Raw genomic sequence first — 20,624 nt, 5'->3', positions numbered from 1 at the left:
ATTCAGAACAATCCGGTTTATTGTCTTTTTTTTTCTTGTTGCTGCTTTTTGACAGGCCGTAACCATTCTAAAGAACAGCGCTGTATTATTAGCAGCACAGTGTGACATCATAACTACGTAAGTACGATGAAATATGAAAAAGACCTTGAAATAGTATTGAGCACACTCAATCATAATTGTTTATTTCGGCATGTCTTCCTGTCGCGTGGTACAGACTTTCATGCAAAGAGTTTGAGTCCATAAACTTACAACTAATGAATGATGCCATGTGTGGTCCTACCCACTCTTGCAAGTTATTTTCGTATTTTTTAATTCTATACATACTGAACACTATAATAATAATAATGTTTCTTGCTAAGCTTTAATAACACTGGAAGGAAACATATATTTTATGCAGTTTTATATATTATTATATTGTGTTAATTGTGTTAATTACAATTATTATATGATATGATTATTTTGTGTATTGATTATTAAGTGTTGGTAACACTAAGAAAGGAAAAAGTTGAGTTCATACTGCTGCTCAGGTATTTAATGACATCTATGTGTACTATGTGTACGTCATATTTATGCAGTATAATGGAGGTTTACCACACATACCACACACACTCCTATATCCTCGTACTACAAGGTACATTATTTAAAACAAACAAACAAAAAAAACCTTAAACTGTATTATGGAAAGCAGGAAGTGAACAAATGTAACAGTTACTGATGTAAAAGTACCAGATGGAGGGGTAGGATTTAATAAGCTTTGCTTCTTCCTACTCTTTTTGGACATGTGGAACTGGGAACTGATTATGGGATGCACTCAATTGTAATCTGATGCATGTTCAAATGAAATAAAACCACTACCATTATTGATTAGAAAGCAGGCTTTGTTCATGGTTAGGAAGCGCTATGACCAAAATCATAGCGGAGTGGGTGTGCCTGGAGGCTGGCCGTGAGTGGAATAAATGAAAACCAAGCTGGAATAGGTGCAGATTTTGGAAGATCTTGAAAGTTTTCTGTGCTGGTCATTGGGTCTAGCTGCTCTATAAGAGTCCACAACTCAGTACAATAAAAAAAATTGCATAATAGGTGACCTTTAACTCTACAATCCTTGGTTTACAGTTTATACTACAGGATACAGGATCCCTGGGGGAGGGGGGGGGGGGGGCACAACAGTAATTGGACATTTCACCTTTTATACGTTTGTTGTCCATCACTTTTTGGTTGGAAGTGTCTTCTGAAATGGTATGTATGCAACACCATCTATCCATCACTAGTGGAGTATTTGTACAAATTCTCCCAAAAAGAAGACAAAGCGGAAAGTGGAGGCAAATTTATGAAAGCGATGTTGATATACGTATGTAAATATTTGTCAAGTGCATGGATAAATCAAAAGCCAACCTGTTAAATGGTAATAAGTGGTAACTCATATGCATCATCCAGGGAATACAGCTGGAATAGGTGCAGATTTTGGAAGATCTTGAAAGTTTTCTGTGCTGGTTATTGAGTGTAGCTGCTCTATAAGAGTCCACAACTCAATACAATAAAAAGTTAGCATAATAGGTGTCCTTTAACTCTATCCAGTCCTGCACATTTAAAGGCAAGGAGAGGCGTTCATTTGATTGGTTAAGATTACACTTGGCTGCGTCACACCTCTCTTTGCCACTTGCGCCGGTGGGAGGGACAGAGGCGTGGGTGCGCTGACGATATCTAGCAACATTCCATTGTTTTCTTGATTTTTCCAAAATCACTTATATTCTTACATGAATAAGTATAACATTAGTTGTACCAGGCATTAAAATAAACAAAAACATGTGGATAATATATATATATATATATATATATTTATATATACCAGCCATTTATTTTTTAACTAAAAGCTGTTTTTCTCCCTTTTTTTGTTTGAGAACTGACATTTTGCTGAAACTTACCAATGTTCTACTGCTGATTACACTTAAGAACAGAAAATAGTCGAAACAACTTTTGTTTTCTGATGAAAGATGAGTCTAATCTTTTTTGGTATACCCCCGGAACACAATATTTTGCATGCTTTCAAAAATCTGTCAAAAACATCTAAAAAAGGCCAGTACTGAGAGAGACGATTGTTGAAAATTGGATGGAACAATTGGATGGAACAATTTAAACCACAACACACACACAGTGTTTTGAGGACAAGGCATAATTAGCATCACAACAACAATAGAACAAAATTGTTCATTGAAAGTGAGTGTCATGTTAGTGAATGTCATATTCAAAAACAATCTCCAAACGAACCGCATTGTTTGCATGTAGAACAAAATTTCAATTTGGTACAAAAATCACATTTGGACTGATGAAAGATTGGAAGATGAAAGGCTGGATAGATAATTCTAGCAAACAAAAATGCAAGGAAAATTGAATAGGAGTCAAACATGCTGGCATTGATTGGCATCGCCTGTGTCAAGTTGTCGAGGTTTTACAGACTAGTGTTGATTTTCGCGGCAATACGGGACAAAGTGCGTCTCTGGGAGTGTTTGCCGTTGCATGACCATCAATTTTTGTGACCGGCTTTGAAAGGCACACCAAAACTTGTAAATAGTCTGTATTTCATTAGACAGTAATAAATAGACAATAACCACATATGATAAAAGTAGTTTGCCTCTCATGAGCTTTAAGTTGCTAAAAGTATTTCAAACATGCAGTATAATTCAATATTTATAAAGACAGTAAATATCTCTTTTCTATATTTACAGTAGGAGGTAGATCTTTGGGACTTGGTTATTGTTAAGGTAAGGTCACAGGCTGGAAAAATGTGGGCACCCCTGCAATAGACCAGTGGAAATTTTGCCCAGTAATTCAGATGTGATGTAGCTTTGCTAATTTTTTCAATGGGATGTCAGCCACTGCAAACATTAAAATCCTCAACAAGACACAGGCAATGCAATTCCAGTTGTAATTGTAATTTTTTTTTCACAACTCTTATTTTGTTTACACAATTAGACAGGATGTGGCACTCTTATTTTGAAGACTGGAAGTGTGTTGAGAATGTCTGTTGACGGTTAAGAATAAACGTGCCTTTCATCTTGAAAACGGTAAAACGCTCACGGTGTAAACACACCCGTAGAGCCTGACTGACTCACACCAGCATGCTCTGCTAAACTAAGCTAACCCAACTATCTTCCATTCACGCTCCGTAAGAGTTTCAGGCCGCCCTATGAACATGTTAGTGTGATGACGGTGAAATACTTTCCCACACAAACGTTCCTTCTTGTCACAATGACCTGTTTGCAGGTCAATATATCGTGCCCAGCTAAATTACCGAGTGTGTCTTTATTTATCGTGCAGTTAATTGGTTTATTGATGATTGTGACAAGGCTATTGGTCACATTTACTACAGTCTTTGCTGTCACTGATATTTATTATCTCGAGAGGCACAAAATCATCCACAGCCCTACAATATTACACCATTCTGTTATTCATGTGACATACAGTACATACAGGCACATGTTCTACATTTTAGTAAAGTCGTGTCTGTCAATGATTAAACATGAAGAGACCCACATTAGTGTTGAAAAAAAAATCCCGGTTTGTCTCAACAGCTCTTCAGAACAATAGTGTAAAGTGACAGAAATTTGTTTTTTCTGTCAAAATCAATAAAAATCAGTCATCCTGACTTCAAAGTGAGCAAATATACGTAGTTTATGCTTGGAAGTGACACCATGCATGAATACTGAGTAATATAATGAGAGTATACCGCGAAATTTATGTAAGCACTCAAAGAACATGCTAACTGAAGGCAAAATAAACAAAAATGGTTTGGCTACGAGGCTGCAGTGATGACTTTACTCATCCTTTACTTGAAAAAGGGTTGGTATAAGTCAGGGGTCTCAAACTTAATTTACCTGGGGGCCACTGGAGCTAGGGTCTGGGCAAGGCTGGGCCGCATCAGGTTTAAAAAAAAAAAAACGCATTTATGAAAAACAGAAAAATATACAAACTTTTTCAGTGCTTTGGTTCCGATTTTCTACAATAAAAGCTCTGATAGAACATTCCACTGTTCTCAAATATCTTAATTTTTATTTTTATGCACAAAATAAGATGAAAAATAAACAAATCAAGAATAAAGAAAATCAATCAATTGGTAATAAATAAATATAATAATAATAATAAAATGGCAAATAATAAAAACTTAAGAAACAACATATAGTTGGTGGGTAGACAAATGATTTTTTTCAGATTAAAATGAACAAAGCATTATTAGAGCCCTGTAGACATGACAAAACACGACTATAGTCACATTTATACTCTTTTTATTTACAACATATTGCGCAACTGCAGGGTCTTGAGACACATGCTAACTCGCAAACTAGAGAGCTAGCGACCTAAACGGTAGCCTTCAAGTTATTTCCCTTCAACTTAAATAGCCAAAAACTGACCACTTCCACACGGATAGGGAGGATAACTATTAACAGTTATTTAACCTTTAACATGAACATTAATCAAATGTAATAATTTTTTCTGGGTACATGATACCATACAGCATCCATATCAAACTTGCACGGGCCGCACTAACATTAAACTTTCATATCAAGGCGGGGGCCTCAAACTAGTGTCATACGGGCCACATTTGGCCCGCGGGCCACCTGTTTGAAACCCCTGGATTAAGTGATCAAGTACCAAAATCTCTTCTGACAGAAATAATTTGAAAAAATTTTGGTGCTGTGAAAACTGTGAAAAAAACAGTATTTCTTGCAAATATATCTTGCAATATTATTACAAAATGATGTATTTTAAAGAAATAACGTCAGCAGCAACACCTACAGACCTGGCTGACTATAATTCCACAGAAAATGTGTCATGCAAAATGACATTTATTCTGAAATAAAGACATGCAAAACTACAAAAAAGTCAAACCAATGAGTGCAAATGCAATCAATTTCATGAACTTCAAATACACATTAATTCCATTCTGAGGATTTTCCCTTATATACAGCTGCAAATGTTGACAGGCATGATTCACACCCAAGCGAGCACATTTATGGAGCATAGAAGGTCAGTTGGATGTGGTTGTTAAACAGTCACGACTTCTTGATTTGATTAGTGTGATGCAGCACGTCAAAGGGTCAATCTATTGTTCTCATATCATTTTTTTTCCACATACAAATCAAATAGAATGTGACCTTGAAGACTGAATTATGCGTCAGGGTCGCTTTTTTGATAGCGTCTCAATCCATCTTTGGCAGGACCAAACGCGTGACTTTGAATTCTCCACCAAAGCTACTTTCTTTGACTATTTAATGACAGTTTTAGTTCTGAACAATGGCCATGGTGATATGATCAGAGCTGGAAATAATCAATGTGGAACGGCAGTCACAGTTATTGTACATGTTCGTTTGAAACTGCTTATATTTACGTATATCATATTTATACTCTTCAAGTTGCACTATTGTTTTTGTTTTGCTGGACTTTGCACGGAATGGAAAAACTCTGTGCCACATTGTTGTTAATGCAAAGTTACTAATTATTTTTGGTGCATGTCAAGCACCGCTAATTCAGGCATGAGTTAGAATGCAGACCAAATTTGTTCACTTCCTGCTTTCCATAATACAGTTTAAGTTTTTTTTTTAATAATGTACCTCGTACAGAAGTACAAGGTGATATGAGCATCCAATGCCATAATGGGTACCATAGTAAGTGTCAATATAGTGATATATATAGCACATCATGACTGGTTCAAGACTCTTCATCCTTGTATTTAGCAAACATCAACTGCTTGTATTGTTTCTTGAATTGGCTCATCGTTGTGCATTGTTTGATTTCCTTACTCAATCCATTCCAGGTTCCAAGTCGAGCTTCAGAATGTAAAAGCAAGAAATGGGAAAGAGACAAATTAACGTGAAATAGGCTGTCCATCAGCTAATCCAAAGCTTGAGACAATAGTTTAAAAAAACAATAATGAGTAGCTGTTCCATTCCTGATAATTGGTTGAAAAATGTTCTTGTTCTTGTTCGCGATCAACCAATCAGCGATGGTTTGACTAGAAAAACATCTATCATGGCGTCCCTGCCAACATGGTCTAATTCTTCAACAACTTGTGAAGGAAAACAGCAAAAAGTGATGAACCAGTGCCTCCTAAACAAGTATTTTATTAGCGGCAGCAAATCAAATGATGGCACAGGTGAGTGAATCACATTGCTGTGACAATTTGAAGTGGTCACAATGAAACACCACCGATTAGATCCAATACCAAGTGCTGATTTAGCACAAGCTACAAAATCTAGCGCTTCCATTTCTCTGTGGATTTTTCTCACCTTTGCTTCACAAATTATTGTTTGACCATTGAGCATTTTTTTCTGGATTAAAAACACTTTACTAGTACACAAATATGAAATATCTGAGAAGATCCTTGATGAACCAGCATGCTACCATGTTGTATACATCATATGAAAATGACATTCAGTATCTTTTCCAAAGGGAGTTGTGTTATTTTAGTTAAAAAAAATCTAAACAATTCCGCTTCCTAAGGGTGGAGTAACTCTGGGACAATCGCTCTGTATGCTTAACCCCTGTTCCCCTGAGCCCCCGCCCCCACTTGCTCGTACTCCTGCTCATGCTGCAGCCATCCATGACCAAACACACTTCCATATGTCATCACTTTGTGATATGACACGGCATTTATAACAACTTGCCTGACTCCACAAAGTATTGTAGCAGCTGCAATCCTTTAGCTTTTGCAACACTGTATCATTTGCATAAACGTGTATTTTGGTAGGTGAACTTAAATCTGGATGAGGCCCACATTGACATACACTCTATGCTATTTTACATTAACGCTCGGTTTGGACTCTTTTGGGATAATTATCAGACTGTGCTTCCGGAATAACAAACAAAAAACAGACTGTGTATATAATAATAATAATAATAATACATTTTATTTGTATAGCGCTTTTCAAGATACTCAAAGACACTTTACAAAAGAATGAAGTTGAATAGAACAAGTAAACAGAATGAAAGACACCAAAATACAACATTCATTGGTTAATACACAGTTAAAAAAGCGGGGCGGGGCACAGCAGTCAGATATAAAAGGTTAGACATTAAAAACAGATTTAAAGAGATGGGTTTTAGGTTGTTTTTTGAAGGAGGGAAGGTCAGGGCAAGCACGGAGTGAATGGGGCAAAGAGTTCCAGAGGGTGGGGGCAGCGATGGAGAAGGCTCTGTCTCCCCAGGTTCGGAGCTTGGTCTTACAGGGGAGTGCCAGGAGGTTGGAGTCTGAGGAGCGAAGGGGACGCGGGGATGGAGGAGGTCTGTGAGATATGGGGGGGTCAGATCGTGGAGGGCTTTATAGGTGATGAGAAGAATTATGAAGTGAATGCGTTGGGGGACGGGAAGCCAGTGGAGGTTTTGGAGGACAGGGGTAATGTGTTCTCGGGAGCGGGTGGAGGTGAGGAGGCGGGCAGCGGCGTTGTGAATATATTGTAGTTTGTTGAGGGTTTTGGACGGTGTACCGTAGAGAATGCTGTTGCAGTAGTCCATTCTGGAGGTGATGAATGCATGGATTAGGGATTCAGCGGCAGAGAATGTAAGTGATGGACGGAGTCGGGCTATGTTCTTAAGATGGAAGAATGCGGTCCGGGTTAACTGTTTGATGTGGGGTTCAAATGAAAGGGTGGGGTCTAGGAGGATACCAAGGTTGCGGATGAGCGGGGATGGAGTGAGGGTGGCGCTGTCAAATTGAAGATTGGTGAGGGTGGAGTAGATGTTGGAGGTGATGGAGGTGGTAGAAATGTATAATTGAATATCATCGGCGTAGCTGTGGAAATTGAGGCCATGTCGACGGATGATATTGCCAAGTGGAAGGATGTAGAGGATGAAGAGAAGAGGACCAAGCACCGAACCTTGGGGAACACCTTGAGGTAAAGGGGCTATGTAGGAGGAGCAGCTATTTATGTGCACAAACTGTTGACGATTGGTGAGGTATGATTGGAGCCAGGACAGAGCAGAATCGGTGATATTGAGGCTGGTTTTGAGGCGGGACAGGAGGATAGAGTGGCTAATGGTGTCAAAGGCTGCGGTGAGGTCTAGGAGGATGAGGATGGTAAGATGGCCGGAATCGGAGGAGAGAAGAAGATCATTGGTGATTTTAAGAAGAGCTGTTTCAGTACTGTGTTTGGGATGGAAACCGGACTGGAAGGATTCAAACAGGCTGTTGGAGTTGAGGTGAGATTGAAGTTGAGCAGCTATGACACGTTCAAGGATTTTGGACAGAAAGGGGAGGTTGGATATGGGACGGAAATTGGAGAGGTTATTGGGATCGAGACCAGACTTTTTGAGTGTGGGGGTGATTGCCGCCAGCTTGAGAGACTGTGGGACGGATCCAGTGATAAGGGAGGAGTTAATGATGCTTGTGATCAGCGGGGAGATGATGTGGAGGCAGGGTTTCATGAATGAAGAAGGGATAGGATCCAGGGAGCATGTTGGAGTCTTCATACCGGTTAGTATTTCAGTGAGTTGCACGGGTGAGATTTAATTGGGTGATGAGGTCCGTAAAATCTGATAGGAAAGAAGAATTTGGTTTTGGGGGGCGATAGATAACAGCAGTGACAAGGGGGGATGGACCGGACAGTTTGAAGGCAGTGAATTCGAAGGAGTGAACATTTTGGAGGGAGACTGGAGTGACATATATATATATATATATATATATATATATATATATATTTATACGGTATATTTTGGATTTTCATTTTTAATAGCACCTACTTCACCAAAACAAATTCCTAGTATGTGTTTGATCATACCTGGCAATAAACAATTTCTGATTCTGATGCACGAGTGGGGAATCGAACCCCCGGTCTCCTAGCTGTGTGGCTTTTTGTGGCCGTAAACAAGATTTACTTTGAGGCCTATAAAATATTGCTATTACTAAACAAACACACATACAGTACTCCCTCATTTATCACTCATTTTTTGAAAACGGCTTCCCAAGTAGGAAAATCTGAAAACACCGACATTGCTGTTTTATGAAAACGATGACCAAACGCCACCGTTTTCCTCTGACAGTCACCCCAGTCGACATTCTATTGATATTTTGCTGTTTTATACTCCATAAAGACTTGCAGAAGATTACTTAATTCCGTAGTAGTAACCCCGGGCTCACACTGAATCCATTGTGACTTTGGTCCTGATCCAAAGTGCCACTCACGCGGACTCCCACTGAGAACTGATATGGACCTCAGCATGTATCATGATATTTTTGGGAAGTATCACGATATCATGATATAAAATGATATAAAATATGAATTCAGCAGAGTCTTGTATAAAAAGCTAACAACATTAAGCCATATAATGAAATACACTTATTTCAAAATGTAAAACACATGTATTTATTGGTAAGAAGCTAGTTAAGTTCTCTAATGGATGTCAGCCTCTGCACACGTTGCTACTAAATCATCAACAAAGTAATGACTGTGCTTGTCATGAAGGAAGGTGTAGTCATCCAGGAAATTCCAACTCAATAGGGAAGATCTTGTTTTGTTTACGCAGACATGGGGCAGACGGCGCTCTTAATTTGAAGGACGGTTATGGAAGTGTGTTCGGTGTAAGACTAAGACGAGCTGCATTCAAAATAAACATGCTTCTCGTATTTTTTTTTTAACCCAGAATCCGCATATTTTCATCGGACATTGTGAAACATCCCTTACATTAAAGGGAGGTCCGCCAAGTAAATACTTCCCCACATGAAATTATATTAAAAAAAATTCATTACAAAGATATTTCAAGAAAACAACCTGACCGGGTCATTTTTGAACCACTTATGGAAGGTTGGGGTAGTAACACAAAAACAAAAAATCCTTAAAATGTATAAAAGGTAAGTTAAAAATGTGAATGGCATGATATCAAAAACATGTTTTTTGAGGAATACCTGGAATATGAAATGATTAAAAAAAAAATTCATTATGAAAATATTTCAAGAAAATAACCTGACCGGGTCATTTTTGAACCACTTATGGAAGGTTGGGGTAGTAACACAAAAACAAAAAATCCTTAAAATGTATAAAAGGTAAGTTAAAAATGTGAATGGCATGATATCAAAAATATGTTTTTTGAGGAATACCTGGAATATGAAATGATAAAAAAAAAATTCATTATGAAAATATTTCAAGAAAACAACCTGACCGGGTCATTTTTGAACCACTTATGGAAGGTTGGGGTAGTAACACAAAAACTAAAATTTCTTAAAATGTATAAAAGGTACGTTAAAAATGTGAATGGTATGATATCAAAAACATGTTTTTTGAGGAATACCTGGAATATGAAATGATAAAAAATTTAAATTACGAAAATATTACACGAAAACAACCTGACCGGGTCATTTTTGACCCACTTATGGAAGGTTGGGGTAGTAACACAAAAACGAATATTTCTTAAAATGTATAAAAGGTAAGTTAAAAATGTGAATGGTATGATATCAAAGACATGTTTTTTGAGGAATACCTGGAATATGAAATTATTAAAAAATTTCATTATGAAAATATTTCACAAAAACAACCTGACCTCATTTTTGACCCACTTATGGAAGGTTGGGGTAGTAACACAAAAACAAAAATTTCTTAAAATGTATAAAAGATAAGTTAAAAATGTGAATGGCATGATATCAAAAATATGTTTTTTGAGGAATACCTGGAATATTACAACATATATTATATAATATTACAACATGGGGCCGTGCATTATGATGCTGCAGATAAATGGCACAGCAATGTGCTTTAGAATCTTGTCACAGCATCTCTACACATTCAAAATGCCATCAATAAAATGCACCTGTGCTAATAGCATTAGCCCACCAACACCATAGACCACTCCATCCACAACGTCACAAACTCCTAACCCCAGATCAGACCACCAAATTCCGGAACAAATATTCCAAGTATTCCTATCTGGTAGTAGATTATAATCACATTGTAAATACAAATGCAAAACAAAGAAACAACAAAACAACAAAAAAGCCATCAATTTACTGAAAGCTGCATTTAATTCAAACAGGCTGTTCAACACATGACTATAGACACAAACGTGCCAAATATGCATGAGTGTTGGGGTCCTGGTAGGACAAACCACAGGAAGTGGTTGACTCAACAGAAGGTCTAACCCTGTTGTGACTTCAGTTCCACACTTATAAACGTCTAGTGGATCATCTACCATGTGCAGTGGTGGTGGATGCAGACAGTAATAGCAAAGCAAAGGAAGATGAAGTCCATCATGAAGTGCAGTGTGACCCCCTAAACTAAGGGTGGGCTACAGCAGATCACAGTGGCAGTTTGTGTATCACGGGTGGTCAAAACATGATCAGACATTTTGATGAGCTTTTTGGGTATCTGAGCTGGGTCATAATACAGTGAGGGTCATAAGTATTTACACCAGGGGTCTCAAACACGCGGGCCAAAAGTGGCCCGCAGGACACTAGTTTGAGGCCTTGATATGAAAGTTTAATGTTAATGCGGCCCGCGCAAGTTTGATATGGATGCTGTATGGTATCATGTACCCAGAAAAAATTATTACGTTTGATTCATGTTCATGTTAAAGGTTAAATAACTGTTAATAGTTATCCTCCCTATCCGTGTGGAAGTGGTAAGTTTTTGGCTTTAAAACCATGCATTGCATAGAACAGTGGTCTCAAACACGTGGCCCGCGGGCCAAATGTGGCCCGCAGGACACTAGTTTGAGGCCCCCGCCTTGATATGAAAGTTTAATCCTTATCCTCCCTATCCGTGTGGAAGTGGTAAGATTTTGGCTATTTAAGTTTAAAGGAAATAACTTGAAGGCTACCGTTTAGGTGGCTAGCTCTCTAGTTTGCGAGTTAGCATGTGTCTCAAGACCCTGCAGTTGCGCAATATGTTGTAAATAAAAAGAGTATAAATGTGACTATAGTCGTGTTTTGTCATGTCTACAGGGCTCTAATAATGCTTTGTTCATTTTAATCTGAAAAAAATCATTTGTCTACCCACCAACTATATGTGCTTTCTTAAGTTTTTATTATTTGCCATTTTATTATTATTATTATTATATTTATTTATTACTGATTGATTGATTTTCATTATTCCTGATTTGTTTATTTATTTTTCATCTTATTTTGTGTAGAAAAATAAAAATTAAGATGTTTGAGAACAGTGGAATGTTTTATCAGAGCTTTTATTGTAGAAAATCGGAACCAAAGCACTGAAAAAGTTTTTATAGTTTTCTGTTTTTAATAAATGCGTTTAATAAATGACCCGAGCTCCAGTGGCCCCCAGATAAATTGAGTCTGAGACCCCTGATTTACACCCCCTGCGATTTTGCAAGTGTTCCCACTTGAGCTCTGAAATGTTCATCATAGACGCATTTCCACTCTTAGAGACATAATCTAAAATAAATCAAAAATCACATTGTATGATTTTTTTGTAAATTCCCATGATTCATAAGTATTTGCACCCTCAGTGGTAATATTTAGTGCAGAAGCCGTTATTTGCAATTACTGAGGTCAAACGTTTCTTGTAGTTCCTCACCAGGTTCACGCATACAGCAACAGGGATTTTGGCCCACTCCTCTACACAAATCATCTCTAGATGTGTCGGGCTTTGGGGCTGTCGCTGAGCAACACAAAGTTTCAGCTCCCTCCAAAGATTTTCTATTGGATTTAGGTCTGGAAGACTGGCTAAGCCACTCCAGACCCTTCTTACGTAGCCTCTCCTTGGTCATCTTGGATGTGTGCTTGGGATCATTGTCATGTTGGACGATCCAGCCACGATTCATCTCTGCTCTGGCTGAGGGAAGGAGGTTGTTGCCCAAAATCTGACGATATATGGCCCCCATTTATCCTGTTTTTGATACAGTAGAGTCATCCTGTCCCCTTTGCTGAAAAGCACGGCCAAAGCGTGATGTTCCCCCCCCCATTCTTGGGATGCAACTCAGCCTTCTTTTTACTCCGAGTGGTGTTTGAACCAAAAAGCTACATTTTTACCTCATCACATGATATTCTCCCATGATCCCTGTGGATCATTCCGGCAAACTTTACAGCCCACATGTGCTGACTTCAACAGGGAAACCTTCTATGCCAGGGGTCTCAAACTCAATTTACTTGGGGGCCACTGGAGCTAGGGTCTAGGTGAGACTGGGCCGCATCAGGTTTTCCCCCCAAAAAAAACAAACGCATTTATTAAAAACAGAAAAATGAATAAACTTTGCTTTGGTTCCGATTTTCTACAATAAAAGCTCTGATAAAACATTCCACTGTTCTCAAATATCTTAATTTTTATTTTTCTACACAAAATAATATGAAAAATAAATAAACAAATCAAGAATAAAGAAAATCAATCAATCAGTAATAAATAAATAAATCTAATAATAACAATAAAACGGCAAATAATAAAAACTTAAGAAACCACATATAGTTGGTGGGTAGACAAATGATTTTTTTTCAGATTAAAATGAACAAAGCATTATTAGAGCCCTGTAGACATGACAAAACACGACTATAGTCACATTTATACTCTTTTTATTTACAACATATTGCGCAACTGCAGGGTCTTGAGACACATGCTAACTCGCAAACTAGAGAGCTAGCCACCTAAACGGTAGCCTTCAAGTTATTTCCTTTCAACTTAAATAGCCAAAAACTTACCACTTCCACACGGATAGGGAGGATAAGGATTAAACTTTCATATCAAGGCGGGGGCCTCAAACTAGTGTCCTGCGGGCCACATTTGGCCCGCGGGCCACATGTTTGAGACCCCTGTTCTATGCAATGCATGGTTTTAAACCGTAGTGTTACGCCGTAGGGTTCTACTGACACTAGACTTTGAAACTGTGGTTCCGGTTCTCTTCAGGTCATTGACCAGCTCTTGCCATGTCATTCTTTTCTAATCATGAGTGATGCCCCACCAGCAGACATCTTACATGGAGCCCCAGTCCGGGGCCTTTTCCATTTTCTAACAATTACAGCAACTGTTGATTTATTCTCACCAAGCTGCTTTCCAATTGTTCCATAGTCTTTTCCAGCTTTGTGGAGCTCGACTATTTTGTCTCTGGTGTCTTTGGAAATCTCTCTTGTCTTGCCCATGGTAGCAGTTGTATTATGACTGTGGGGGTGCACAGGTCACATTAATGAGCTCAAAGGGGGGGGGGGGTAGGTGGGTGGTTACTCGTGGGGTAAAGGTGGACTTTTTTTTTTAGGGTGGACTGAGAGCTCTTTGAGAGCCAAAATTATTGCTGATTTTCAAGGATGTAAAAACCATAGGAATTTACAAATAAATATATATTTTTTTAGATTACGTCTCTAAGAGTAGAAATGCAATGATGATGAACATTTCAGATCTTTTCCTATTTTCTAAGTGGGAGAACTTGCAAAATCGCAGGTGGTGTAAATACTTAGACCTTCACTGTGTATACATTTTGATGAGTTGAATTTACTCCCACCATTTGGTGCCTGAAGAATTAATAACGAAAAGTGTTCATGATAGCCCCACAGTTTGAAAAACACTGGTTTAGACATTTTGGCTAAATACATGAGGCTAAATTTGTTGACGTGAAATTTATCTTTTCTCAAAAAGCCTTTTTTTGTTGAGAACTGATATTCTGCTGAAACTTACCTAATTTTTGCTGATTACGAAAGACCTGAAAAAAAAATCCTGATGATAGATGAGAGTAATCTTTCTTTTGGTATACACCATGTCTATATGGCCCAAGAAGACAATATTCAAACAGTCAAAAAAGGCCTGTAAATAACATTTTTCAGTTCATTTGGAGCTGGTAAGACTACAAAAATATACTGAATGAAATAAAATATTGTAAAAATTACCATATTGCAGACATACTTGCAAAATTGTGCTTCATCGTGATTAGGGCTGTCAATCAATCAAAATATTTCATCATGAGTAATCGCATTTTGTCCATAGTTAACTCACAATCGCATTTAATCGCAAATGGAAGTTTTTTTTATCTATAATAAGTAGGGAAAATATTTTTGTGGCAAATGAGTCGATGTGAAAATACAACAATAAGTACATAAAATTTTATGTCAAGGGATATCAATTTGGGAACTTTGGGTTATTATTTAAAAAAAATACAGTCAGCAAGCATATTTTTGTATTACTATTTTTATTTGTCTATATACGTATGTCTATTGTTCTTTGTCTATATGTGCCCTGTGATTGGCTGGCGACCAGTCCAGGGTGTACCCAGCCTCTCGCCCGAAGACAGCTGGGATAGGCTCCAGCACCCCCTGCGACCCTCGTGAGAATAAGCGGTAGAAAATGAATGAATGATTCGGTTGAGCTGGTTTCATAATTATACCTTTTGAGTGTTAAGTTGGTGTGTGATGAGTTTAGTCTTCTTTGTAGGAACACTAACACATTCCAAAAATATGCTAGGTTAATTAGCGACTCCAAATTGTCCATAGGTATGAATGTGAGTGTGAATGGTTGTTTGTCTATATGTGCCCTGTGATTGGCCGGCGACCAGTCCGGGGTGTACCCCGCCTCTTGCCCGAAGACAGCTGGGATAGGCTCCAGCACCCCCCGCGACCCTCGTGAGAATAAGCGGTAGAAAATGAATGAATGAATGAATGATTCGGGTGAGCTGGTTTCATAATTATACCTTTTTGAGTGTTAAGTTGGTGTGTGATGAGTTTAGTGTTCTTTGTAGGAACACTAACACGTTCCAAAAACATGCTAGGTTAATAGCGACTCCAAATTGTCTATAGGTATGAATGTGAGTGTGAATGGTTGTTTGTCTATATGTGCCCTGTGATTGGCCGGCGACCAGTCCAGGGTGTACCCCGCCTCTTGCCCGAAGACAGCTGGGATAGGCTCCAGCACCCCCACGACCCTCGTGAGGATAAGCGGTAGAAAATGAATGAATGAATGAATGTTCATATCTCCAATAAGGATTGTAAATGATGCATACGTGTTGCATGCTAATATGTCTAACAGCATACCTTCACAAGTGTCATTTCAAAGGCAACGACACAACAACAGTGTTCAATCTATCTGAATGAAATACTTCATTGGTGTTCAAAAAACACTTTCACCATGTTTAAATGTGTTAACCCCGCTGGCAATATCCCTTGTTAGCTAACAATATGTGGGTTTTATCATTTCTTGGAAAACGTGGCATGTGATATTTCCCGAGCTGGAGGCTCAATTTTTTTTTTCTTAAACCCCCATTTAAGTAGCACAAAAAGACCACATGAGATTAGATGTCTCATCAAAGTCATACTTGCATTACGTGAGAACAAAAAAAACACAAAGAACAAGCCAAAAAAACATATCTGGTAATGAGACCAAATGGAGTACATGAAGTAATAAATTAAAGGATGTTAAATCAAGACTTGGTGACAAGTGAGACTTATTTTTTGTTCTTCATATTTTCAGACAACTGGGGGGGAAAAACTTTTCATTTTTTGCTGCTCCCTTCTTGGAATTTCTTGGAACCTAAAATTTGTGTCTCTGATCCGCTTTAATTGTATTAAAATTCTCAAAACTGAGGAACTCCAAAGCATTGCACGCTGTCACTGTTATTAAATCAGATGTTACAATTCTTGTATATAATTTTGTATAACTGTTTTTATTTATAATTCTATTGCCTTTTGGCCAGGTTGATGATATATCTAAGCTTAAAGGTTTCATAAAAAAAAAGATGAGATACTGGCAACATAAATTAATAATAACTCATCAAAAATGTCATTATGATATAAGAAGGTGACTTCAAATATGTGTATATATCTTTAAGAAAATCAGAATCAATACAGCATGGTGGGGGAAGGGATTGATCTGAATTTGATCTGAGTTAAAAATGTGAATGGCATGATATTAAAAACATGTTTTTTAGGTATACCTGGAATATGAAATGATAAAAAAAAAAATTTCATTACAAAGATATTTCAAGAAAACAACCTGACCGGGTCATTTTTGACCCACTTATGGAAGGTTGGGGTTGTAACACAAAAAATAAAATTTCTTAAAATTTATAAAAGGTAAGTTAAAATGTGAATGGCATGATATTAAAAACATGTTTTTTTAGGAATACCTGGAATATGAAATGATACAAAATTTTCATTGTGGAGATATTTCAGGAAAACAACCTGACCGGATCATTTTTGACCCACTTATGGAAGGTTGGGGTAGTAACACAAAAATAAAAATTTCTTAAAATTTCTTAAAGCTTCTTAGAATTTCTCAAAATTTCTTAAAATTTCTTAAAATTTCTTAAAATTTCTTAAAATTTCTTAAAATTTCTTAAAATTTCTAAAAGATAAGTTAAAAATGTGAATGGCATGATATCAAAAACATGTTTTTTGAGGAATACCTGGAATATGAAATGATGAAAAATTTTCATTACGAAGATATTTCACGAAAACAACCTGACTGGGTCATTTTTGACCCACTTATGGAAGGTTGGGGTAGTAACACAAAAACTACAATTTCTTAAAATGTACAAAAGGTAAGTTAAAAATGTGAACGGCATGATATCAAAAACATGTTTTTTGAGGAATATATGGAATATAAAATGTTAAGAATCTTCATTACAAAGATATTTCAAGAAAACAACCTGACCGGGTCATTTTTAACCCACTTATGGAAGGTTGGGGTAGTAACACAAAAACTAAAATTTCTTAAAATATATAAAAGGTAAGTTAAAAATGTGAACGGCATTATATCAAAAACATGTTTTTTGAGGAATACCTGGAATATGAAATGATAAAAAAAATTTCATTACAAAGATATTTTAAGAAAACAACCTGACCGGGTCATTTTTGACCCGCTTATGGAAGGTTGGGGTAGTAACACAAAACCAAAAATGTCTTAAAATGTATAAAAGGTAAGTTAAAAATATGAACGGCATGATATCAAAAACATGTTTTTTGAGGAATATATGGAATATAAAATGTTAAAAAAATTTCATTACGAAGACATTTCACGAAAACAACCTGACCGGGTCATTTTTGACCCGCTTATGGAAGGTTGGGGTAGTAACACAAAACCAAAAATGTCTTAAAATGTATAAAAGGTAAGTTAAAAATATGAACGGCATGATATCAAAAACATGTTTTTTGAGGAATATATGGAATATAAAATGTTAAAAAAATTTCATTACGAAGACATTTCACGAAAACAACCTGACCGGGTCATTTTTGACCCGCTTATGGAAGGTTGGGGTAGTAACACAAAAACTAAAATTTCTTAAAATGTATAAAAGGTAAGTTAAAAATGTGAATGGCATGATATCAAAAACATGTTTTTTCAGAAATATATGGAATATAAAATGATAAAAAAAAAAATCATTACAAAGATATTTCACGAAAACAAACTGACCGGGTCATTTTTGACCCGCTTATGGAAGGTTGGGGTAGTAACACAAAAACTAAAATTTCTTAAAATGTATAAAAGGTAAGTTAAAAATGTGAATGGCATGATATCAAAAACATGTTTTTTCAGAAATATATGGAATATAAAATGATAAAAAAAAAAATCATTACAAAGATATTTCACGAAAACAAACTGACCGGGTCATTTTTGACCCACTTATGGAAGGTTGGGGTAGTAACACAAAAACAAAAATGTCTAAAAAATGACTTTAAATATATGTATATATCTTTAAGAAAATCCGAATCAATACAACATGGAGTACTTTTAGTCAGACACCCTGCTGGGGAAAGTGACTGATCTGAGTCTTACCTTGGTTATATAGTCTAGCGCGTATGTGTTCATCTGGATGAGGAAAAAGGGCAAACAGGTTTCAGCGTCATTTGCCCAACGATGCGGCCCTGGATGATGTCAAGTCCTGCAGAATCCTACTCCAGATCCTTGTATGTTGCGTCACTGAGCGAGTATGTCTCACTGTGACCTGGAGAGACTGAGCGCTGCCGCTTTTTTCCATCTCTATCCGTCCACAGAGACAAAAGAGTGGGAGGGTGGTGGGATAATATAGTATATCACCGCCTCTCACCGTTGTCGCTCCCTCTCGACCGCCTCCTACAAAGTCGCTGATTTCAGTTGGATAACTGAATAGTTGACAAATGCCGCAAAACATGTCAAAAGCGCTTTATTTGTGCACCTCTGTAAAATGACTGCTGGTTTTTTAGAGGCCTCGCTGTCACTGCAAATGTAAGCCACCTGTTTCAGCTGGCCCCCGGGCTGGACTCAAAGACCGGCCCTTGACTCCCTCAGGGGAGTCAAAAGTGCTAACTGCCAGGCAGAAAGCCCAGACAGTCAACTTAGTGTTCAGCACAGCTTTTAACAAAAAACTGCACTTTGGGGGGAATTTTGTCCACCATTCATAGTCCTGACGTGAGACATGAACATACTTGTTCTCTTTTTGGTGTGTTCTAAATATATAACAAAAATATATTAAAAAAAAGCAGCTAAGAATGCTCATAATGGGATGTACCTATTCTGAAAATAACACTTCATTTCAATAATGTGACCTGCCTATTAACCACCGCAACATCGTTATTAATATTGTTACACCGAAGAACTACTTTACTGCCATGGACTTGACTATGTAGCTGGCTAGCTTCACCACACAGTAGCTCACAATGCATCATGCCACTACCGAAAGGTATTGCTACATATTGGAGTGCTATGTGAAAACACTATGCACTGGAAGGATATTCCGGAATGGAATGGAATGACCAAATCACGGTAAAAAACTGCAATGTTATATGCTATTACTACATGGTTACAACATGGATGTAAAACCATAAATGCTGCAGGAGAGTTTCTGAGGTGTTTGCAGGGGGAATAGGTTTTTTTTAGCTGTTTTTATATCTTTAAAATAGACTAGGTATTCATGTCAGGATGATTGGGCAATGAAGGAAGGGGAGGAAAAAAATAAAAAATCCAAACTAAATTCCTTATAGAGGACCACAGTGTTGTACTGTCAAAAAATTTCAACATACATTTGCACAAGTAAGCACAATTTTTTTTACACATTAACACAAGACAAGCACCACAAAGGGGAAATGGAAGGTGGAGAATTGTCATTATCGTTGCACAAAACAGTACAGCAGCTACACACAATAAACTGCACAGAAAGCTTTCTAGATCTTCCACAATCTGTACCTATTCCAGCTGTATTACTTCCAAAAAGGTCTACCGGTAGCTCATTAGCTATAATTTTTTTTTAATTCTACTACTTCTCCAATTGCATGGAGAATTCCAAGTAACAGATTTCTTACCATGCATTGCCATTAGCAAAGCGGTTATTTCTCATTCACCAACTTTCCAGTCAAAATCCTTCAAACACAACGTCTTTGTTGTTTTAGGTCAAGATAAAAAAAAAAAACACATATTATAGTAAATTTTTACACACACAGCCATATTTTTTAATGCACCACAACAATTCAAGCTGCTTAATGATGGAATTTGTCCTTGTAGAGCAGTGATTTTCAAGCACTGTGCCGCGGCACACTAGTGTACCTTGAGAAAGCGCCAGGTGTGCCGTGAGGAATTATCCAATATCACTTTTTATAATTAACATTTATTAATCATCATTTGCAAATATTATGTCAATAGCCATTATGTCAATAGTATACATGGACCCAAATATTCCAATTGCATTTGGTTTATTTGCTCAAACGGAAAGAATTGAACAGGGATGGAATATTCCTTTAACCAATC

The 20,624-nt window shown here is 37.3% G+C and overlaps 1 protein-coding gene across 1 annotated transcript in view; it reads right to left on the bottom strand.

The window, feature by feature from the left end:
* LOC131106527 (macrophage colony-stimulating factor 1-like) overlaps positions 1-18,876 on the bottom strand; it is a 28,577-nt gene extending 9,701 nt beyond the window's left edge. Inside the window, exon 1 of the mRNA XM_058055688.2 lies at positions 18,681-18,876. Within this exon, the coding sequence (XP_057911671.2) occupies positions 18,681-18,713 (33 nt within the window). The 5' untranslated portion in view covers positions 18,714-18,876. The remainder of the gene's footprint in view (positions 1-18,680) is intronic.
* Between the last annotated feature and the right edge of the window lie 1,748 nt (positions 18,877-20,624).

The sequence above is a fragment of the Doryrhamphus excisus genome, linkage group LG18 (assembly GCF_037039965.1).
Source record: "Doryrhamphus excisus strain RoL-2023G ecotype Guam linkage group LG18, RoL_Dexc_Guam_v1.1, whole genome shotgun sequence".
Lineage (NCBI taxonomy): Eukaryota > Metazoa > Chordata > Actinopteri > Syngnathiformes > Syngnathidae > Doryrhamphus > Doryrhamphus excisus.
Note: the sequence above shows the minus strand (reverse complement) of the source record. Positions and strands in the feature narration are given on the sequence as shown.